Source organism: Notechis scutatus, chromosome Z (assembly GCF_049901735.1).
Source record: "Notechis scutatus isolate UNSWTSFEM ecotype Mainland chromosome Z, rNotScu1.2, whole genome shotgun sequence".
Taxonomy (NCBI): domain Eukaryota; kingdom Metazoa; phylum Chordata; class Lepidosauria; order Squamata; family Elapidae; genus Notechis; species Notechis scutatus.
The window spans coordinates 84,898,450-84,919,435 of record NC_142025.1 but is presented as its reverse complement, the minus strand read 5'-3'; the positions used below and the strand labels follow the sequence as shown (position 1 = coordinate 84,919,435).

The window sequence follows — 20,986 nt, the reverse complement described above, 5'->3', positions numbered from 1 at the left end:
GGCCTGGAATGTATTGGGCCTTGCCTGGTTGCCAAGGGTTGCACTCCCCTGGTCGGAAATCTCCAAACACTGCCCGCCCTTCCCCCAGTCCTAGAACTCTTGTAGGCCATTCTCCAGTTCCACTGTTGCCCGGAACCAGTCCACTAACTGATGCAGCAGACCCCTGTACAGGCAAGCCTACTGTATCTGCTTGTCCAAACCCCCGCAGAACTGGTGTACCAACAAACACTCTGGCCACGTCCATGGCTTACTAGGAAGCCTCCTGAATTCCCGTACATACTCCTTGACTGGCCTGCCACGTTGTCTCAACTCGAGAATCTCTCCCTCTGCTCTCTGGCCCCCAATCCATCTTCAAAATGTGATATACGTGCCTCAAGATATAGCCCCACATCCGCTAATTTTTGTGCCTTCTCATTGTATAGGTCGGCTGCCCACTCAGCAGCTTCACCCTCTAGAACCCTAGTGATAGCCACTACCATAGCCCATTGGGATAGGTAAAATCCTGCATACAAATCAAAGTAGCTGATCACCTGGCTCATGAATAACTCTACTCTGTCCAGGTTCCCATCGAACATGGCCTGCACAGGAGGTGGAGCCCATGGTCCCCGTGGTGCCCACTGTCCCATTGACACGCAGGGGATTGTATGGGCCATGAGCCAGGACCCCCACCTGCTGGCCTATCAGAAAGTCCATGGAAACCACTTCCATCAACTGTTGGGTGTGGTCTACTGCATGTATCCCAAGGTGTCACCAGGTCTGCCAACTATGAATCCTGTGACCTGTGGTCCAATCACCCCTTGACCCCCACTGGTTGACTGGCTTGGGTGTGACTGGTCAAAACGATGTCCAACTCACTGCGGCTGCCAGGCCTCCTTGCCTGATGCAGGCCTGTTCATCAGACTAGCCTCCCCAAACCACTCCCTCAAATCGTCCAAAGTACTGCTGCCAGCTTGCATTGAGTAGCTCCACTCGCTGTGCTTTTCTCCTCTGGCCCAATGCCTTTCTCACCAGTGCTGCCCTTGTGGCAAACCAGGGTGGGGCCCTGCCATCTCTGGGCTGCTCCACATTTGGCCCAAATCCTGTCCCACCTTCATGGGTCCCTAGTGTGTGCATCTCGTGTCTTCAGCCGTACCACTGGCTGTTGCACATCCGGCAGCACCTCCTTCTCCTCTTCCTGGTGCAACGGCTCCTCCATATCCTCTACTATCTCCACTGCCTCCGACACAGAACTTACATCTGGCTCTGTCCCCTAAGCCATGTCAGCAACAGGAAAATAAAATGAAAGGAAAAAGCACCAATGCCAAGTACCAGTGCTGGCTTTCTCTCAATGCCCTGAGCAAGTCCAGTAATAACGTAGCAAAAAGGAAGAAGCCAATACAGACCAGATCAGTTCTCTTTATTTGCATACAGGTCTCCAGCAAGATTCAAGGCAAAGAGCAGGGTATCTCACATAAGCCGAGACTACCCTTGTGAAGTCAGCGCTGGGATGCTTAAATAGACATACCACAGCACCCCATATCCGGCCCTCATAGCCACCATCCGCACGCCACCCAATTTTTCACATTAGCCATAGTCTGAATGTCCAATGCCAATCACAGGTAACCACAATCCGCCATCACGAGTTTCTCCACAGACACCAGGAACAAGCAGGCCACCATAGTCACTCTTGCGCGACGCTGGCTTTGCACTCATTGCAAGCATCACAGGCATTTCAACTGTGGACATCATGGAGGCTGGTTCGGAGCGCCCGGGTGAACTGTGAGGTATGTTGGTGGGCTCGGGCTGGAGCTTGATAGCACCATTTCTACAGTTTTGAGTGTATTCAATTCAAGATTGTTCTGATTGCACCACAATGTTAGTTGTTCAACCTCCTATCTGTATGCAGATTCATTGTTATCTTGAATGAGACCAATCACTGTTGTATCATTTGCAACTTCAGTACTTTAACAGAAGGAACTTTTGAGATGCATTCATTGGTATAGAGAGCGAAGAGAAGTGGAGAGAGCACACAGCCCTGGGGGGCTCCTGTGCTAATTGTACAGGTATCTGATATGATTTTGCCTAGCTTCACCTGCTGCTTCCTGTCTATTAGGAAGCTTATGATCCATTTACAAGTGTGATCAGGTTCAGCTAGCTAATTTAGTTAAGTTAGAAGAATATCTGGAATGATGGTATTGAATGCTGAGCTGAAGTCTACAAACCCTTGCGTAGGTCTTTGGAGATTCAAGATGTTGTAGCCATATTAACAGCATCATCTGTCGATCTGTTTGCTCAGTATGCAAATTGCAGGGGGTCTAACAGCTGATCTGAAATGGTTTTCAGGTGGAACAGCACTAGCCTTTCAAAGGTTTTCATAACTACAGATGTTAGAGCAACTGGTCTATAGTCATTCAGTTCTTAGATGAAGACTCAGATGATAGTAGAGCATTTGAAGCAAGAAGGAACATAGCACATCTCTAGTGATTCATTAAAGATGTGGGTGAAGATGGGGCCAGTTGGTCAGCACAAGCTTTTAAGCAAGAAGGAATTATCTTGTGTGGGCCTGATGCTTTTCCTGACTTTTGTCTGTGAAATAGACCTTGCACCTCATTTTCTGTAATCACCAGAGGTGGTGGGCCCAATGGGATGGGGTAGGTGATAGGAGCCTTGGCTATTGTTGGTGTGTCTGAGATGGGGATTGTGGAGATGAGTGGCAGTAGTTTTCTCTCAAACCTAAAGTAAAACACATTCAATTATCTGCCAGTTGTTGATTTCCTTCAACATGGGAAGGAGGTTTGCTGTAACAGGTGATATTTTTAAGTGTTTTCCACATGTTTGCTGGTTCATTTGTTGAGAACTGATTCTTTACCTTTTCAGAGGAGCTGCTTTTTGCTGCTCTGACATTGACATTGCAAAGGGTGCTTGCTGAAGTGGTATATTTGGGGATCTGTTAGGAAGTATTAGAATGTCATTTTTCAGAATGCTTGTGATAGCCTTTCAAGCAAAGTCCTGTTGGCTTCTTAATGGTTGATTCAACTACTGTGTAGGTATCTTGCTCTGCTTTCTTGCAGTCTAGTTGGCAGTATAGGCTGTTGAGTGCTGCTAGTGATAGGAAAGATACTGTGATTTTGCTAAATATAGCGGTTCTTAAAAATTAGTGAATACTTTTGAATTTTAAACATTTATTCATATTCATATTATACCTAAAATAGGCTCTATTCTCCATACAAGCCCTAAAATTGAATATAGCAAAGAAAACGCAATTAAACAAATGAATCAAAAACATATTGATTTATTGAGGAAAATTATTCAAAGTTACATGCAATGTAAGTTCAGTTAAGAAAATAAGGCACTGCTTGTTAGAAAAGAATTATTCAATCTCCAAAATGTGTTGCAGAATGTTTGAGAGAGTAAATACAGTTCCTGCCTGCAATACCTTAAATAGGTGAATAGCAGCAAAACCTCAAGATATAGCAAATATTGGAAATGGAGTGATCTATTTCCAATTCAATGATGAACCTTCTCTGGACTGTCTTGTTCCAGGGGGTATTTTGATGGTTTCTAGAAAATTTTTCTAAACCAAAAACAGCTTAAAGTCCAAAATGTTGAATTGCTTTTAAATGTAGCTGCTACAGTCCATTCCTCAGTTCGTTTTGGAGCTCAAATCTGAAAGGCTATACTTATAATCCTGCCAATTAATAAGATGGAGATATATTTTCTATATAACCAGTGTATTAAAAGTGAGAAAAAATGTTGTAAAAGCTCAAGTTAAACATGTGGAAAAATGTGTATTTTGAAGTTTAATATCTGGAAAACTTGAAAAGTTCTGTCCTAACTCAGTTTGAAAAATCTCTCTTTTGAGGTAAAGCTTTGTTTAAAAAAGGTATATATTTTTTTTGCAGGTTAAGATGAGAAACATCTTATATTGAGGTCATGAAAAATATTAAGTAAAAATGGTTGAAGCCTGTGCCAGATAAAAATGGCTTGTGAATATATTCTCCATCAGTGTCAAAATATCAATATTGCAGATGACAAATGTAATATCATGATAGCACATGAATAAATATGAGAGGCCCAAAAGCCCTATATATAGCAATTGTTGCATATAGCAATTGATAAGTATGTTCTCCCAATATAATTGAAATCATTGCATTGAACCATGCAGTTTTTGTCTTTTCTCAAATGACACAAATTTTCTTTTATCTCCTATTAAACCCCCACGTCTTATTAGTCACCATTCCTCTGAGGTGTTTCCTATATATCAGGCTTCTGATTCTGCTGCAGAGGCAATCATGGTTGATCTTTCTCTTATATAATGCAATGGCAAATCACAATATTCATAAAAAACTGATTAAGAATAATCTAGGTCTTTATAAAGAATTAACTTATTAAAATGTAAATAGTTAAATAAAAATGATAAAAATTGCTATATTTGTTTATCTGTAAACAAGTGTAAGTACCACCGCACACCTGTAGATTTGAATATTTCAAAGGTCCTAATAACTACTAGTTAACTAGTAGGCTTCCTTCCACTTATATGAGGAAAAGTAGTGGGGGAAAGGGAATATGATATATTTACAGGATGGGAATGCAGAGCGTCTCCATCTTATGTGTCTTGAAAAACCAGTTTTAACAAAGTACCAAGACATTTCTGATTTCTCTTATATTACTTGTGGTGTAATTGCTACATATGGGACTTTTTGGGCTTTCATATTTATTCATGTATTATCATAATGTTGCATTTGTCATCTGCAATATAAATACACAGTTTCAACTCTTCCATAATATTAATGTTTGATTTTACTTGGTAGAATAAATGTTATATACTGTATTATATATTTTTGAAATTGTTATATTCATGTTTTGGTAATGCAAATCACAATTAGGTTGGCAAGAGTTTACCATGAGATTGAACATATAATTTCTACCTGAATGTAAGGAGTATTCAAGAAAGAATATAGAATATATAGTTAATTGCTGCACCTTCTAGCTTTCTTTTTGGTTGCTATTTCACTCACCAGATTCCCAGGTTAATATAGAAATCATTAATAGAGAATAGAGTAAAAAAGGAGCATTCATATTCATACTGTCACAGATCATCTTAAAAAAAAGATAAGAATCATAATATCATAATATTAAGCCTTGACAATCCTTGATAATCTATCTTGACAAACCTTGATAATCTATCATCTGCAGAGTCACATAAATGAAATGTTTTTTTGTTACTCGTTGTCTTTTATTGTTCATTGCAGCAACATTGACAAGTTATTCTGAAAATGTGGATCGTGCTAAATATGGAGGGGAAAGCAGTAAGGAATTAGGATCTGGAGGAAACCTGAAGCCTTGGCAATCTCAAAAATCCAGTATAGACTCCTGTTTATATAGAGTGGATGAAAACATGACAGCTTCTACATACAGTTTGAATAAGATCCCTGATCGGAATCTAGATACTGTTTTATCCCAATCAGTACAATCCATTCCACTCTATCTCATGCCACGGCCCAATTCTGTAGCAGGTAAGAATCTCATCCAGAAGATTATAATTAATTTTCTTTGTAAAATGGTTGGACAAAGTACAGGTTGGTATAGGTTTATATTCAAGTATAGGTTTGTATAGGTTTATACTTACATTTTATAAGTTATTCTATCTTATTCTATCATTTTGATTGCTGGTTTCAAGATTTTTTGTTTGTATCAAAGTTTTGCTTGTCCCTCTTCGAGGGAGATGGGTGGTATAAAAATATGACCAATTAATTAATTAATTAATAAAAGCAAAGCTCCATTGCTGGTAATATCAGAACTAGTTCGATAACACAACCTTAGCAATCCTGTATTGATACTGCAATCCATGAAAGCTTCAGGTGGCAGCCATATAAGCCTGTAAAGTTTATATTAGTGATAAGAGAGAGACACTCTTAATTAACTATTTTAGACTTAAAACTTGGTGATCTTGTGAAAAAATGGAAACCAATTATTTCTCTGATAGTTATTCTACCATCTGGAATTCACTTCATTTTCAAATAATCATTTTATTAATGTTTACAAAGATAAATATTAATGCACACTAGGAAAAATAGTAAAAAGGAAAGAAAAAAGGATAAAAAGAAATAAAAGAAGAGAAATAGATTTTAAAATCTCCCCATCTCCTTCCAGACAAGTTTGAAGTATAAAGAATTTCAGTAGCTTAATGCCTATTTGAATAAAAGAAAGAAAACTATCTTCTTCTTACCTTATAGTGGATCAAAACTCAAATTTAGTTCCTATTTATTATCTAAGTTAATGTTTTCTTTAATAAATTAGTATTTTTTCTGGAGAAAGGTATTAAAACAGAATGTTTAATTTTTTTTATTTAAGATAAACAATTAGCTCTGGTTTTTTCCTTTTCTCAGTTATTATTTGGCTAGATTTTAATTCTCTGTTTTTAAATATTTGTCTTTTTTGTTTAAGAAAATATAATCCAGAAATGTAATATCTTTATATTACATTATATATAAGGGAGAATCATCTAAGTTCCACTGAAATTAAGGAATTGAAATGAATGAATATAAATGTTTTAAAGAAAACAGAGTTTGTAATTTACAAAATTTTACAAATAAGAATTGCATAATTAGAACTATAATCAAAATAATGACAATATTTAGTATCAGATTTAAGGGTCTTAATTTATACTTTCAATAATATATTTATGAATATATCTGATTATTTTTTATGGACAGCCACCAGCTCAGCCCATTTGGAAGATCTAGCTTACTTGGATGAACAAAGGCATGCTCCTCTACGAACGTCTCTCAGGATGCCTCGTCAGAGTATGGCTGGTACTCGTACACAACAGGATCTAAGAGGTTGAGATCATATGATTCATGTATATTAAGTCTTTTATCAGCTCCTTTACCAATACAGATTTAAAAAACATTATTTTTGAAATATGCTCTTCCACTGTGAGTTGTAGCAGCAATCTCCTCACCAAACTATCTTAATAAATACTGAAAACTGAATTTAGTACCCTTAATATAAAATATAATCATTATTGTCGATCCATCTCCAGAGGGCATTTGGGGAAGAAATGGAATGTTAAATTACAGCTGAGATCTGTGTGCTATATGGGAAAAACAAGTTGTGGTGTTTGTTGTTCTTGATGGTGCATGATTTTAAATCCCATTCTGTGGTTTTCCCAGTTGCAATGTATGGCTGTGAAAGTTGGACCATAAGAAAGGCTGAGCGCTAAAGAATTGAGGCCTTTGAACTATGGTGCTGGAGAAGACTCCTGCAAGTCCCTTGGACTGCAAGGCGGTCAAACCAGTCAGTCCTAGAGGAGATCAACTCTGATTGCTCTTTAGAAGGCCAAATCCTGAAGATGAACCTCAAATACTTTGGCCACCTAATGAGTAGGAAGAACTCACTGGAGAAGAGCCTAATGCTGGGGAAGATTGAGGGTAATAGAACAGAGAATGAGGTGGCTGGATGGAGTCACTGAAGCAGTAGGCATGAGCTTAAATGGATTCCAGAAGGTTGTAGAGGACAGGAAGGCCTGGAGGAATGTTGTCCATAGGGTCACGGTTAGTCAGACACGACTTCACAACTAACAACAACAACACTGTTAGTAAATTGAAAGTGGTTCAGAGTCTTCAGATTAGAATGGCACAGAAATGTGAGTAAATAAAAACATAATAAACAGTAAGCAGGATACTGAAATGGAGAAACTGAGGTTGAAAGATGAAATCAAATCCTTCAGATTCTGACTCACAGTTCCTATGACTTAGATTCCAGTTTCCTTTGCTCCTTTTCTGGATTAGGTAGGAACTACTGTAAAAGAATATAAAATATGTTAGGGTTAGGGCTAGGTTGGGGCAGTAGTCTTTTTCTTTTAGAGACACAGCTACTGCTTGTTCTGAGATGAGAGAATATTTCTGTTATGCAGGGAGATTCCTAAAGGAATTAATCTTCAGTAAACATTTCCACTAGAGTAAGATTGTTATGATTCGTTGCACAATCAACCAGATGTTCAGACTGGGTGTGGCATTTCTGTTTACCTATCAAGTCCTTTCCAAGGACATGAGATGGGCAAATCTGGATGTTTAATGATATTGCAGATATCATCAGAAGATGTAAATCCACCTTTTGCAATTGACTGATGGTGAATTTGATGTTAAATGATGTTCAAGTGATGCTCCAGTTGTTTTGGGGTTGCACCCAAGACTCCTATTACTATTAGATACTATCTTTGCTTTGCTAGTCATTTTATTTCTATGTGTTTGTATTTTTTTATCTTCTCCAGTTCTTTCTCTTCTATTCTGCCGGGTACTGCCATATCCAATATCAGACATTTTTGTTTTGATCAACAATTGTTAAATCTGGGGTGTCTAGAGCACTTTAGCTTCCTCATTTTCTATGACTTTTCAATTTTATGATCCCACCAGTTCTTGTTTGCAGACAAGTGATATTTCTTTCAGATTTTCCAGTGCACTATTGTTGCTACTTTGTCATGCCATTGCTTATAGTCAGTCTGTGCAATCTTCTTGCAGTAACTTACCAAGTGATTCACAGCTTCTTCAGCTTCTTTGCATGCACAGCACTTACTGTCTGTTGTTGTCTTCTCAATTCTGATTTTGTATGCATTTGTTTTTAAGACTGGTCTTATGCAACTGGTCTTGGTCCCGTTCTTCAACTTTCCTGCTTTTAGCCATTGCCAAGTTTTGTCATTATCTGCTTTCCCTGCTATCTTTTTAAATGTACTGACCATGTAGTACTTTATCTTACCATTTCTCCATTGTATTCTTCATTTGGTCTTTCTTGTAGGCCACTTTGTTCAGTAGTCAGTAAGCCTTCCCGGTATACTAATTTCAGTGCATCTTCTTCATTGTCCTTTAGATATTCTTCCAAAGTCCTTTTTTTGTCCTCCCCACCCCCCAACTATCTGATGAACTTGCAACATTCCACACCCACATATTTTCCTTGGTAGGTAGAATCTGTCAATTTCTCTACAAAGATGAAGGGCATGATTCATTGTCATTATTTTTCTCCTCTTCCTATCCATAGCTTTTAGTTCTGCTTGAGTCCAGTCAACTACTCCAACTGTGTATCTAATGACTGGAATTGCCCAGGCATTGACTGCATTGATGGTATTTTCTCCATTGAGTTTGGACTTTAAAAAACTGGATACTCAGTTTTTTTTGTAGTTATCATCTTCATCCAGATTTTATATTATTTTCATAGGGCATCTTGATTCCTTACATTTTCACTATATTTTTCTGTTTAATGGTGAATATGGTACATTTGTTCACACCAAACTCCATTGTATCTTTGCTATATACATGGATAATGTTGAAGCAGTGATTCTTTTTCAAATGGTGTTTTTCTAAACAGCTTCAGATCATCCATATAAAGGAGGTAGGATAATCTGGCAGAGGTTTTTTGATATTTGATAGTCTTGGTCTGAGTTATTTAGTATTGTTGACTGAGTAATCAATGCAATGACAAATAGTAGTGGCGATAGTCAATCTTTTTGGAACATTCCTCTCTTGATATTAACCTCTCCCAGTCTCTCACAATTGACCTGAAAGTGTGTCTTCTACTGTGTCATCAGTCTTTTCACAGAGCTTTTGATGTTTCTACTGATTCCTGTTATTTCTAGGCCCTTGATTATCCAGTTATGTGGCAGAAAGTTGAATGCCTTTTTGTAGTCAATCCATGCTATATTTAGGTTGGTCTTCTCTTGCTGTTTTCCAAAATCTTCTTGTCAATTAGGAGTGGATCTATTTTTCCTCTGCTATTGGGCAGTTTCCTTTCTGCTCAGGTGAAAAGACATTGTTTTCAACTAGATGCTGTATCAGGTACCACACCAGTTAACAATTTGAAAGTTGTTAGTAAACAGGTAATTGGCCTGTAGTTGTCTGGTGCTGTCCCTTTTGCTGGATTTTTCATTATCTGCCAGATGTTGGCCATTCTTCAATTTCACCTTATAATATGTTGTAAAACTGCTTAGCAACAAGTGATTTAGATATTTCAACCAAAAACCATGCAGTGCATCTTCACCTGGTGCTGACCAATTCTTGATCTTCCTTGCTCTTTTCTATACCATTTCTGTTGTTACTACTAGTTCTTTCATTTCAGCTTCTTTTTTATTCTTATCTACCTCCTTTAAACTTTATTCTGCGTCCTTATTGTATTTCTTTGGATTATCCCATATCTATGTCCAGAACTGCACTGTTTCTTCCTTGTCAGGTACTGACTAATTCATTGCAGTTTCTCCATTGATGGATTGTTAGAAACATTTTTGATTGGATTGAAATTAAAGTTTTGGCCTATAATTTGCAATTCAAGCTTTGTTATTTGCTGCTTTATTATTTACAGACCTTGCTTAATCTTCCTTGTTGCTAAGTGATATTTCTTGATTAGATGTCCTTTGATCTTCTTGTTCTTTAGCTTCTTTCTTTCATGTGTTCTAGCTTGTTTGCATCTAATCTCAACTTGCTGATCTTATTTTCCAGTCTAAGTTTCCATTTTGGTAGCACACTGCTTAGCTTTTTTTCTTCTTTGTTGATTTTTGAATCCCAGTTATTCAATTATAACTGCAGTGTGCTGTACATTAGTTTTCTTTCTTGCAATGAGTTGGTGCTTATTGCTTAATACTGCAGCATTTACACCTTCTAATGTTTATGCTAGCTGTATTTTTGGAACAAGCTTCAGACAGTCTTATACTGATCTTTTTGTGATGTTCTAGATCAGGGGTCTCCAACATTGGCAACTTTAAGACTTGTGGACTTCAACTCCCAATGTTCCTCAGCCAGCAAAGCTTTAGTTAGAGGACTTAGTTCTTTCTGAAGTAGACAAGAAAGTGCTTGGTTTCCAAATGAAAACAATTCTATATCTCTACTGGATTCCTTTACTGCCAACTCCCCCTGCTTTGCCTTTATAATCTGAGTTACTTTTGACAAGGCTCTGATTTCTTTGTCCCGGGTAGAACTTTGTAGTTCTTCCAATTCTGCTTATGTTAATACTTTATTTCATATTATAAATCAATATTAATCTGATCGCTTCTGTTCTGTTATTTCGGATTCTGAATGTTGTTCTTCCCAGAACTGGTGCATTCATTTCAAATATCCTCTTCTTGTTGGATTTGATCTGTAATAACAGAGAAAAATAGAATACAATACAATACAGTAGAATACAATACAATAGAATACAACAGAATAGAATACAACAGAATAGAATACAAAAGAATAGAATACAATAGAGGAGAGGAGAGGAGAGGAGAGGAGAGGAGAGGAGAAGAGAAGAGAAGAGAAGAGAAGAGAAGAGAAGAGAAGAGAAGAGAAGAGAAGAGAAGAGAAGAGAAGAGAAGAGAAGAGAAGGAACCTTGGGGTCTTTTAGTGCAACCCTCTTCTCCAGAATGGTTTTGACAGGATCCGTGCATGGGATGTATTCAGCTCTGTTCGGCTATAGACTGAATAGAAAAAAACTGAAGACACACCCCTTCTGGGCCACCATCCCCAGTTCTTCTATTCAGTTTCGGCAGAGGTAGACGGCTACTGGATTGCTCCTCTACATTTTATTGATAAAGGAGTATTGGCACTTTTAGATTTTTTTTTATTTTGGACTAACCACACAACAGTCCTTAAGGGACCAAAAGCACCACAGTTTTTTTCAAACAGCCTGGGTGTTTACTCCAATTTCCAGACAGCTCGGTATTTGCCTATTGGCTTTTCAAGCAGAATTCCATAGCTTGCAATTTCTCAGATATCGCTCCCAAAGGCCTAGAAAGGGCATTTGGGAGCAGCGAAGAGACTTTTGCCGGCTGGGCAGCCCGTTTTAAGGGAGCGCTAAACAGCCAGAGCACGGACGGCGATTTGGAGCCAGGAATAGCGCTGAGCGGCTTTGCACTAAACAGCTGAAGGAGAGATCGCTCAAGTTCAAATTGAGGGCTCCCTGACTGAAAAACCTGTCAGACAGCCTGCCCAAATAAGGGAGTGCTGTCTAAGCAGAGCTACAGAGCAACCGCAGCAAGTGTTCCAGCAAGGGTAAATTCGGCATGGGGCAGGAAACCCTATACCATTTCAGACAAATATTTAATGGTTAATCTTAAAAACTTCCAGTGTTGGAGCATTCACAACTTCTGGAGGGAAGTTGTTCCACTGATTAATTGTTCTAACTGTCAAGAAATTTCTCCTTAGTTCTAGATTGCTTCTCTCCTTGATTAGTTTCTACCCATTGCTTCTTGTCCTGTTGGATAATAGCTTGACTTCCTCTTCTTTGAGGCAACCCCCGAGATATTGGAACACTGCTATCATGTCTCCCCAGTCCTTCTTTTCATTAAATTAGATATACCCAATTCCAGTATTTTCAATTAGTAATGATGAGTCTGGGAGGATAAAACAATATTCTTCCCAGCTATCATTATAAAAATGAGTCAAGTTACAAGCTGGCATTATTTAGAACATTAGTATTTGTAAATAATTTTGTGAATTATCAAATAATAAAATGAATAAATGCACTTCTCTAATGCAAAAAAGGAGCATTTTACATTTTCCATTATAAAAAAAAGACTGGGGTTGTGCCTCCAATTAATTCCTGCTGTTTTTAAGAAACTCGTTGAATGATTCAATATATTGAAACTTATAAGAACTATTGAATTCTAAAATAGATGGAAAGCTGCAACAAGAACAAATTCATTCATGTGCTAATTTTTGGTATTGAAGCATTTCTACATTATGAAACACTGCAGTTAGTGTATTGAATATACAAAATTATATCAGGGGAATTTCCACATTTGTTCCTTTAATCTCTGATTGAAAACAGAGGAAATAAGAAAAGTAATATTTTCAAAATATTTTATTTTTAGCCTTCTTTCAATTTCTTATTTTTCTTCATCTAAATAGAACAGGATTATCACAGTTAGTAAAATCAATTGATAGTAAGGTTAATTGTAAGCCATAAAGTCAGTATAATCTCTCAGGGACCATATAGGTTTTCTCTAGGAATATGTGTTTGAAAATTATATTGATTTATGTATTTGTGCATATTCTCAGGTCATAGTTGTCTCAAAAGTGCTTTTTGAAAGGCAGCTGAACTATTTTTTTCCCCTTGAGGAAAAAGAACAAAAAATGTTTTTGTTCTTCAGGAAAAAAAATAAAACAGTCCAATTTCCTTTTGAGACAAGAAACTTTATACTTCCCTTGCTAGTAATTTGTTGTGGAATGCTGAATGTCTTTTTTATTCCTTTGCAGTTCGTTTTGCGCCTTACAGACCTCCCGACATCTCTTTGAAACCACTGCTTTTTGAGGTACCTAGCATCACCACAGAGTCCGTGTTTGTTGGCCGGGATTGGGTGTTCCAGGAGATTGATGTACATTTACAGAGTACCGATGCCAATGTGAACAGAGGTGTAGTGATAGTTGGAAATATTGGCTTTGGCAAGACAGCAATCATCTCTAGGCTGGTTGCACTGAGCTGTCATGGCACACGCATGAGGCAGATTGCTTCAGACAGCCCTCATGCTTCCCCAAAACGTAAGTGAACCATTAGGTTCCTGTATAAAAATTGCATATTATATGAAAAAGTATTATTGCACAAAAATTGGGACATTGAAAATGTAAAAAATTGCTGTTCATTTTTCAGTTCTCTACTATGTAAACTTCATATTCATATTTTCAGTAAATATTTCAACTTTAGTTTTATTACAGTGCAGGTTGAAATAAGTTCATTTATGGCTGTGCATGGTTGTGAATTAATTTAATTGAAACAGTTAAATGCCAGGCTTATACAATGAGGATAAATTCAATGAAATCATAGTATCCACCCCAAATAAATTCAAATAATAAGGCTTTAGGGAGAAGTATTATTTCATTTATAGCAGGCTGTGTCAGCATTGCAATCTGTCCTGATTTTATGTAACGATATTTTGATTTGCATCATTCCCCTTCTATGTTTCTATATTTACTTCTTGCTTTTGGCTTGTATCAGGATAATTTGTTCTTTCTTTATATTATTTTAAATAGACTTTTATTTTGAAATGCAGTTTTTAAATCTGTTAATGTAATTTGTTTTTCTCTTGCTGTCTAAGATAAAAGTTTACAAAATAGTATTTTTTTAAAAAAAAATCATTCAGAGTAATTAAATGGTATGTGACCTTTCAGAGACTAATCTTTTTAAATATGGGTTATAGAAGAAGAATCCAGAGCAAATTCTTTTTTCACAATTCAGAATAACAAAATAACAGAGTTGGAAGGGACATTGGTATTCTAGTCAAACTCACTGCCCAAGCAGGAATAGGAGACCCTGTAGCATTCCAAGCAAATGGCTATCCAATCTCTTCTTAAAAACTCACACGATTCCTTATGCTAATTCATATTTCTATCCATATATGTTGAATAATTTTAGGCTTTTTTGCCCTTCCTAAATTTAGGAATTTTCTGGAAATCCCTTCACTGAATTTAACCATGAGCATTGCCATTCAACACTGTATCCTTAAGAGACCTGATAAACTCTAATCTGTTCCTATTCATCTACATTGCAGATGTTGATGCAAATCGAGAACTTTCCCTTACTCAACCCTCTGCTCACCCCTCCATTACCAGTGGGAGTTGTCCTGGAACTCCAGAAATGCGCAGACGCCAAGAAGAAGCTATGCGAAGACTTGCTGCTCAGGTATAAAATGATATTTCATTAAATGTTTTCTTTTCATTCTGTATTCAAGAATTAAAATCTGAATCTGCTTTCATGGTGCCAAATGTGGTAAGGGAAGTTGCTAATATACTTTAAGCAAATTATACAAAAACAAAACAGATGCCAGACAGGGCCTTTGAAAGCATATATTTTAATATATACACACATAGCTACCAAAAACAATTTCTTCACACACATGGACATATGCACAATTTCTTCTTATTTAGAAACTTTCCTTCTGTTAGATTCTTCACACAAATGTACATATAGATACAATGAAACCCCCCCCCCCCAATCTAAAGGCATATATTGTTACATATATATGGCATAATCCTCATAACTACTCAAAATGGTTCTTCAATATCAGGAAAGATATATATTAAGCCATTATAAAGTTTTTGCTGTTAGTATTAATATTTATATATAACACATTAAGTGTTAACTAGATATATTAGACAGGATCCAGAAATAAAATGAATGGAAATAAAAAAAAGAAAAATGCAAACTTCAAGCATTTGCAAATGACCTAATTTTTATACTAGAAGAACCATTAGAAACTGGCCAGATATTGATAGGGAAAATTGAGGAATATGGAGAAGTTGCAAGATTGAAAATAAACAAAGAAAAAACTAAAATAATAGCAAAAAACCTTACAGAAACAGAGAAATGAACTGACAAAGAAAATAGACCTTCAGATAGTAAAAAAATATATGAAATATTTAGGAATCTCTGTAACAGCAACATATGCAACAATTAAAGAAGATAACTACACAAAGTTAATGTAACAAATTAAGTTGGACTTGGATAAAGGGGAGAATTTACAATTCTCAATGATTGGGAGAATAGCTAGCATAAAAATGAATATATTACCAAATTTGCTTTTCTTATTTCAAACAGTACCGATAATACTAGAGAAAAAGTATTTTGAAGAATTAAATAAAACAAATTTGAAATATATCTGGCAAGGGAAAAAAGCAAGAATAAAATTGAAAATGTTACAGTAGTCTAGAGGCAGTGAGGGTTTGGGCTATTGGATTGAGAGCTATATTATCAGGCATCTGTACTTACATGGGTAAAAGAATGGATAAATTTGAGGCATAGAAGATTACTATTATTGGAGGGACATGATCTTTAATTAGGATGGCATGCTTTTTATGGTATGGAAGGAATACTGCACATAGATATTTTCAAAGACATTATGTGAGGAATGTTTACTTTTAGTATGGGGAAAATTAAATCACAACTATAGGAGTCTGGCTTTCTACAACAGAAGCATTGATAGATCCAAATCTTACTAATGTGGAAAAATTGTATTTTATAAAGAGATTCTGAATGAGAACGGGAACTTAAAATTAGACAGGAATTACAAAATCAATGGGTGGACTTAGCTTGGTGGCCACACTTGCAAATACAATCGAGATACAAGAAAGATGCAAAAACATGGGTTTTTTATAAAGTATCAACAACACTTAGTAAGATGTTATTAGGGACAGATGAAAAACTGATAAAATATATATAATTATTTATTAAGCTTTAAAATGGAAGATGATCAAGTAAAAGAAACAATGATAGTATGAGCAAACTATACTATAGAATTATACTATACTATAGAATTAGCAAACTATACTATAGAATTAGATAAATGGCAAAAACTTTGGGATAGGAATTATAAACTGACAATGGCTACTGCATATAAGGGAAATCTTTATAAAATGTTTTATAGATGGAATTTGCCACCAGCAAGATTAGCAAAAATGTTTAACAATATGTCCGCCAAATGTTGGAAGTGTAATCAGATCCCAGGTACTTATTATCATATGTAGTAGACATATATGAAATGCTACAGTAAAAGAATATGTGAAGATACTATTTTGGGACTGACTGAAAAAGAGCTAGAAGGACTAATATTAGAAAACAAAGAATAATGGACATTGTTGGTAAAGATTAAAGTAAAAAGACACTGGTTTTAATAAACTACAGGACAATTTGATTGGATATAAACATCAAAGAAGATAAAGAGGAAATAAAGCAAAATGAAAAAACTATGCAAGGAACTTAGATCAGAATTGGAAAGAGTGAGGGGAATGATAAAAGAAAGCTTGGAACTATGGAACATTATGGCAGAAAAATTAGAAATGGCGATGCAGATCACAGATGAACAAAGAAAGCTTGGGGGGAGGAGTCAAAGAGGAAGCCAGCTTAAAGAGAACAACGGACATTACAAAAGGACAAAAAAGGAATTAAATCTAAGACTGTTTTTTTTTTAAAAAAAAAGTTCAATCGATTCCAACTTCTTGCAAAAGAAAAAGATTGTGAGAAGTTGGACTTGACTGATTGAACTTTTTTTTAGCCCGACACAAACTTTCGTTTCCCTGCACATGAACAATAGTGAGAAATGCGAAGGAGCTGGAACATCTGGACCATGGTGGGTGGGGAAAGCTCTGTGGGACAGCACTGCAATGGTCAAATGGGCAACAGAGTGGCCGGCATGAGATGAAGTGCGTCCACTTGTCTTGAACAAGCAGGAAAATTATAATCATAGGACTGTGCTTTGCTATGGTGTACAGGGATGCATTTGTCTGCAATTCTTTAAACAAAATATGGCTTTTTCTGGGGAAGAAAGGCAGCTGCATAATCCCAGGAAAAAGGAGTTTCCACAGAAGATCATGGAGAATAATAGAGATAAGAATCTGTGGCACTTTTGGATCCAGAAGGACAGGCAGGCATTAGATAATCAACCAGACACTGTAATAGTAGACAAATTAATAGACAAAGACCAGAAGAGCTCGGGAGGCCAGGCAAGCAGGGTGAGGCAAGGTGCCCCTCAACATGAGTAATGTCGAGTTGGCCATGCCCATCCAGTCACATGACCAAGCCAGGCCCATCCAGTCACGTGACCACCAAGCCAAGCCCACAGAACCGGTAGCAAAAATTTTTGAATCCCACCACTGATTGGAACCATAGTTTTTCTTACTTTGATTCAAAAACAAATCACTTTATTCAGACCCTGCAGTATTGAATTGGTTGCAAGAAGCCCAATCTGAGAAGTTCTATCTCCTTTTATCTTTTCTGGAATATGAGAGCCTGCTCTTTTTGTCTTTGATTGCTATTAACCATTTGTAAATGGATCTAGATCATGGGAGAGTCTAGTATGGCTGGGAAAAATAATTTCCAATAAGCCAATCAGGAACAGAAAGGTTTCCCTATGAAATTTTAATAGGGAAGGGAACTCTATTTTGCCTTTTTTTTTTCTTCCTTCATGGGAAGGAAGCCATGGCTGCCTTTTGCCAGTTGAGAACTAGCCACCTCAGTCTTGGAATAATTGATTAGTCATTTGAGAAAAAGGCAATTGACAAAATGCAATTAGGATTCTGTTTTTAACCTTATATTAATAATTATTCTGAGTTGTTCTTGTATGCCCTTATTACTCTATATTCTATATATGTGTGTGTGTGTGTGTGCAGTTGCCTTGCTGCTGACAGGGACCCAATTTCCTGTCTCAATTCCCCTTTGACCTTCTAATGATAATCTGGTTGCTAACTGTTCTAACATGTAGAACCCGTCTCTCACTGTCCGGAGCCCTTCTGTGAGGGAGATGGGTGATTAAGAAATACAAAATATAAACAAACATGATAGTTGCCAATAACTTATATGACTACTTTTATTCTGCTTCGGAAATTGCCTAACATACTTTGAAGCTCTGACATTAGAGAAAAGCAAGAGAAATAAATGAGAGGAAAACAAAACCCACAGATCATCTGCTTTCTCTTTTGAGTAAGACATGAGAAGAAAATTCCTGGATGAAATATAGTGGTGATTTCTTAAAAAATTATACCCACACCCATCATGTCAATAGGTGGTTGCAATAATACAGATTGTAGGGAAAGGGATTGAGGATTATTAATAGCCCTTTGTGAATCAACCTGTCACAAATGTGTTCTCTAGTACAAGCTATTTCTATATTACAAAACTGTTATTTGTGGAAGAAAAATATATTAAATTTATGCAGCTGCAATGAATCATAATTTGTAAGTTGTTTTAAAAATAAAATAAAGTGATTAATATTTCAATGTAATAAAAACAAAATAAGACGAATAGTTAATTTAGTTTTTTAAAATCATTTCTATTTTTCTCATGTATTAAAATTTGGTGACAGCCATTTGAAGGACCCCAATGGTTATTTATTCTTTAGAGGTAGAGACAACAATGGCCTCCAAGGAGCTTAGCGTCTGCTGAAATGTTTGTGCATTTTATTCATTTAGTTTTAGAAATTTTAGAAAAACAAAGTATTGCAATTTATTATACTATTTACCAAGTACTATTTCCAACAAATATGTTAAACCTATTGATATTTGTGTTTTGACAGTTGTAACTTTTATTTATTTATTTTTATATTTCTTTATTTCCATTATTTCACCTTACTCTACACCAAATCTGATTGGGTTATAAAAAAAATTAGGAGAAACAGAAAAGCTGAATGGAAGACAGAATCAAAAATTAAAGAGGCACAGCCATTATCCTAACCTAAGAATCACTAGGCCTTTAATATTTTTTTAAGATCCTCTTAGGTTCCAGATATTTGGCAGACCTATCTCTTCTTATTGGATTGAATGAAACAAAACAATTTTTATTTATGTTTGCTTCACTTTTTTTAGGTTGTTGCATATCACTATTGTCAAGCTGATAATGCCTACACCTGTCTGGTGCCAGAATTTGTACACAATGTAGCAGCCTTGCTTTGCCGTTCACCCCAGTTTGTTGCATACAGAGAGCAACTGTTGCGTGAACCACATCTACAAAGCATGCTTAGTTTACGATCCTGTGTTCAAGATCCTCTTGCATCTTTCCGGAGGGGAGTCCTAGAACCCTTGGAAAGCCTTCATAAAGGTAGGAATTTAATTCCATAACTATAAATGGCCACATAATTGCTTAAAACATATAATCGAATATAATTTTGCATATATTTTTCTATGTCTCTCTCACAAACTCTAGAACGGAAGATCCCAAATGAAGATTTCATCATATTGATTGATGGCTTAAATGAAGCTGAATTTCATAAACCAGATTATGGAGATACAATTGTATCATTTCTCAGCAAAACCATTGGAAAATTTCCATCCTGGCTGAAGCTAATTGTAACAGTTAGAACAAGTCTACAGGTAGATATAAGCTATGCCATATATTAATGTGATGAGCATCTATTTGTGGAAGGGGAGAATTGATACCATTTCCATGGGAAGTATCATACTTTTTGGAGTATAAGACACCCCGACGTATAAGATACACCTAGCTTTTGGGGAGGAAAACAAGGGGGGAAAATCTGTCTCTGCTTCTCAGCAATTTGCCTCCTTGCAGAAAACAGCAAACAGCCTGGTCAGCTTCAGCACAGTCTTATTAGCATAAGCAGCTGATCGTTGTTTGGGTCGGCCTCCCAGCGATCAGCTGTTTCAGGCTGCAAGGATTTCCATCGCCTATTGCCGCCTCTGCATGCCCCATTTTTGACCTCCCCATCCCTTTTTTGGCCTCTGCACCCCATTTTCAGCCTTTGCATGCCCCATTTTCCACCTGTTCCGATCCCTACTGCTTGGAACAAATGAAAAATGGGACGCGCAGAGGCTGAAACAGGCCAAAAATGGGGTACATAGAGGTTGAAAATGGGGTGCGTGGAGGACAAAAATGAGGTGCACAGAGGCAGCAATAGGTGACGGCAATCCCTGCAGCCTGAAACAGCTGATCGTTGGGAGGCCAATCCAATTGACAATCAACTGCTTGTGCTAATCAGGCTGTGCTGAAGCTGACTAGGCTTTTTGCTGTTTGCTAAAAGGAGTCAAATTGCTTGGAGGCAGAGGCCGAAAGGTGGGGGCCAGCGGGTGAACAGGGCTTCGTCAACATTTTCTGTATAAGACGCACAGACATTTTTTACCCACTTTTTTTGGGGGAGTGTGTCTTATACACCCAAAAATACAGTATGTACCTTGATCAGGAGTATGTAAAATAAAAAAAATAATATACTCCTGACCATAAAAGAGATACTATGTGTAATTTGTTGATACTTTAGAAAAAGTCAGAATATAGACATCTGTTATCATTGATTGAAACCAAATGTAAATCTGATATGTTCATTTTTAGATTCATATGAGATCCAAAGCTAAAATGTGACTTTTCTGTGATAAATAATCATTATAATTATGTTTCTCTGCAATACATATAATTCTACTGGTCCATATAGCTGAATTTCTGATCATCTTGTGTTTCATTATAAACTGCTCTTGAAATTATTCTGCTTCTCAGAAGAACCATTTGATGCAGTGTAAACATATTGAGTGTTTTTTAAAAAGAAACAAGG

General features: G+C 36.7%; 1 protein-coding gene across 7 annotated transcripts in view; it reads left to right on the top strand.

Annotated features, from left to right (window-relative positions):
* The window catches only part of TANC2 (tetratricopeptide repeat, ankyrin repeat and coiled-coil containing 2), a 370,844-nt gene that overhangs the window by 252,338 nt on the left and 97,520 nt on the right, over window positions 1-20,986 (top strand). For all 7 annotated transcript variants that reach the window (XM_087947472.1, XM_087947477.1, XM_087947475.1 and 4 more), the window contains 6 exons: window positions 5,232-5,495; window positions 6,696-6,821; window positions 13,203-13,484; window positions 14,492-14,622; window positions 19,296-19,527; window positions 19,633-19,799. In XM_087947472.1, the coding sequence (XP_087803598.1) occupies window positions 5,232-5,495; window positions 6,696-6,821; window positions 13,203-13,484; window positions 14,492-14,622; window positions 19,296-19,527; window positions 19,633-19,799 (1,202 nt within the window). The remainder of the gene's footprint in view (window positions 1-5,231; window positions 5,496-6,695; window positions 6,822-13,202; window positions 13,485-14,491; window positions 14,623-19,295; window positions 19,528-19,632; window positions 19,800-20,986) is intronic.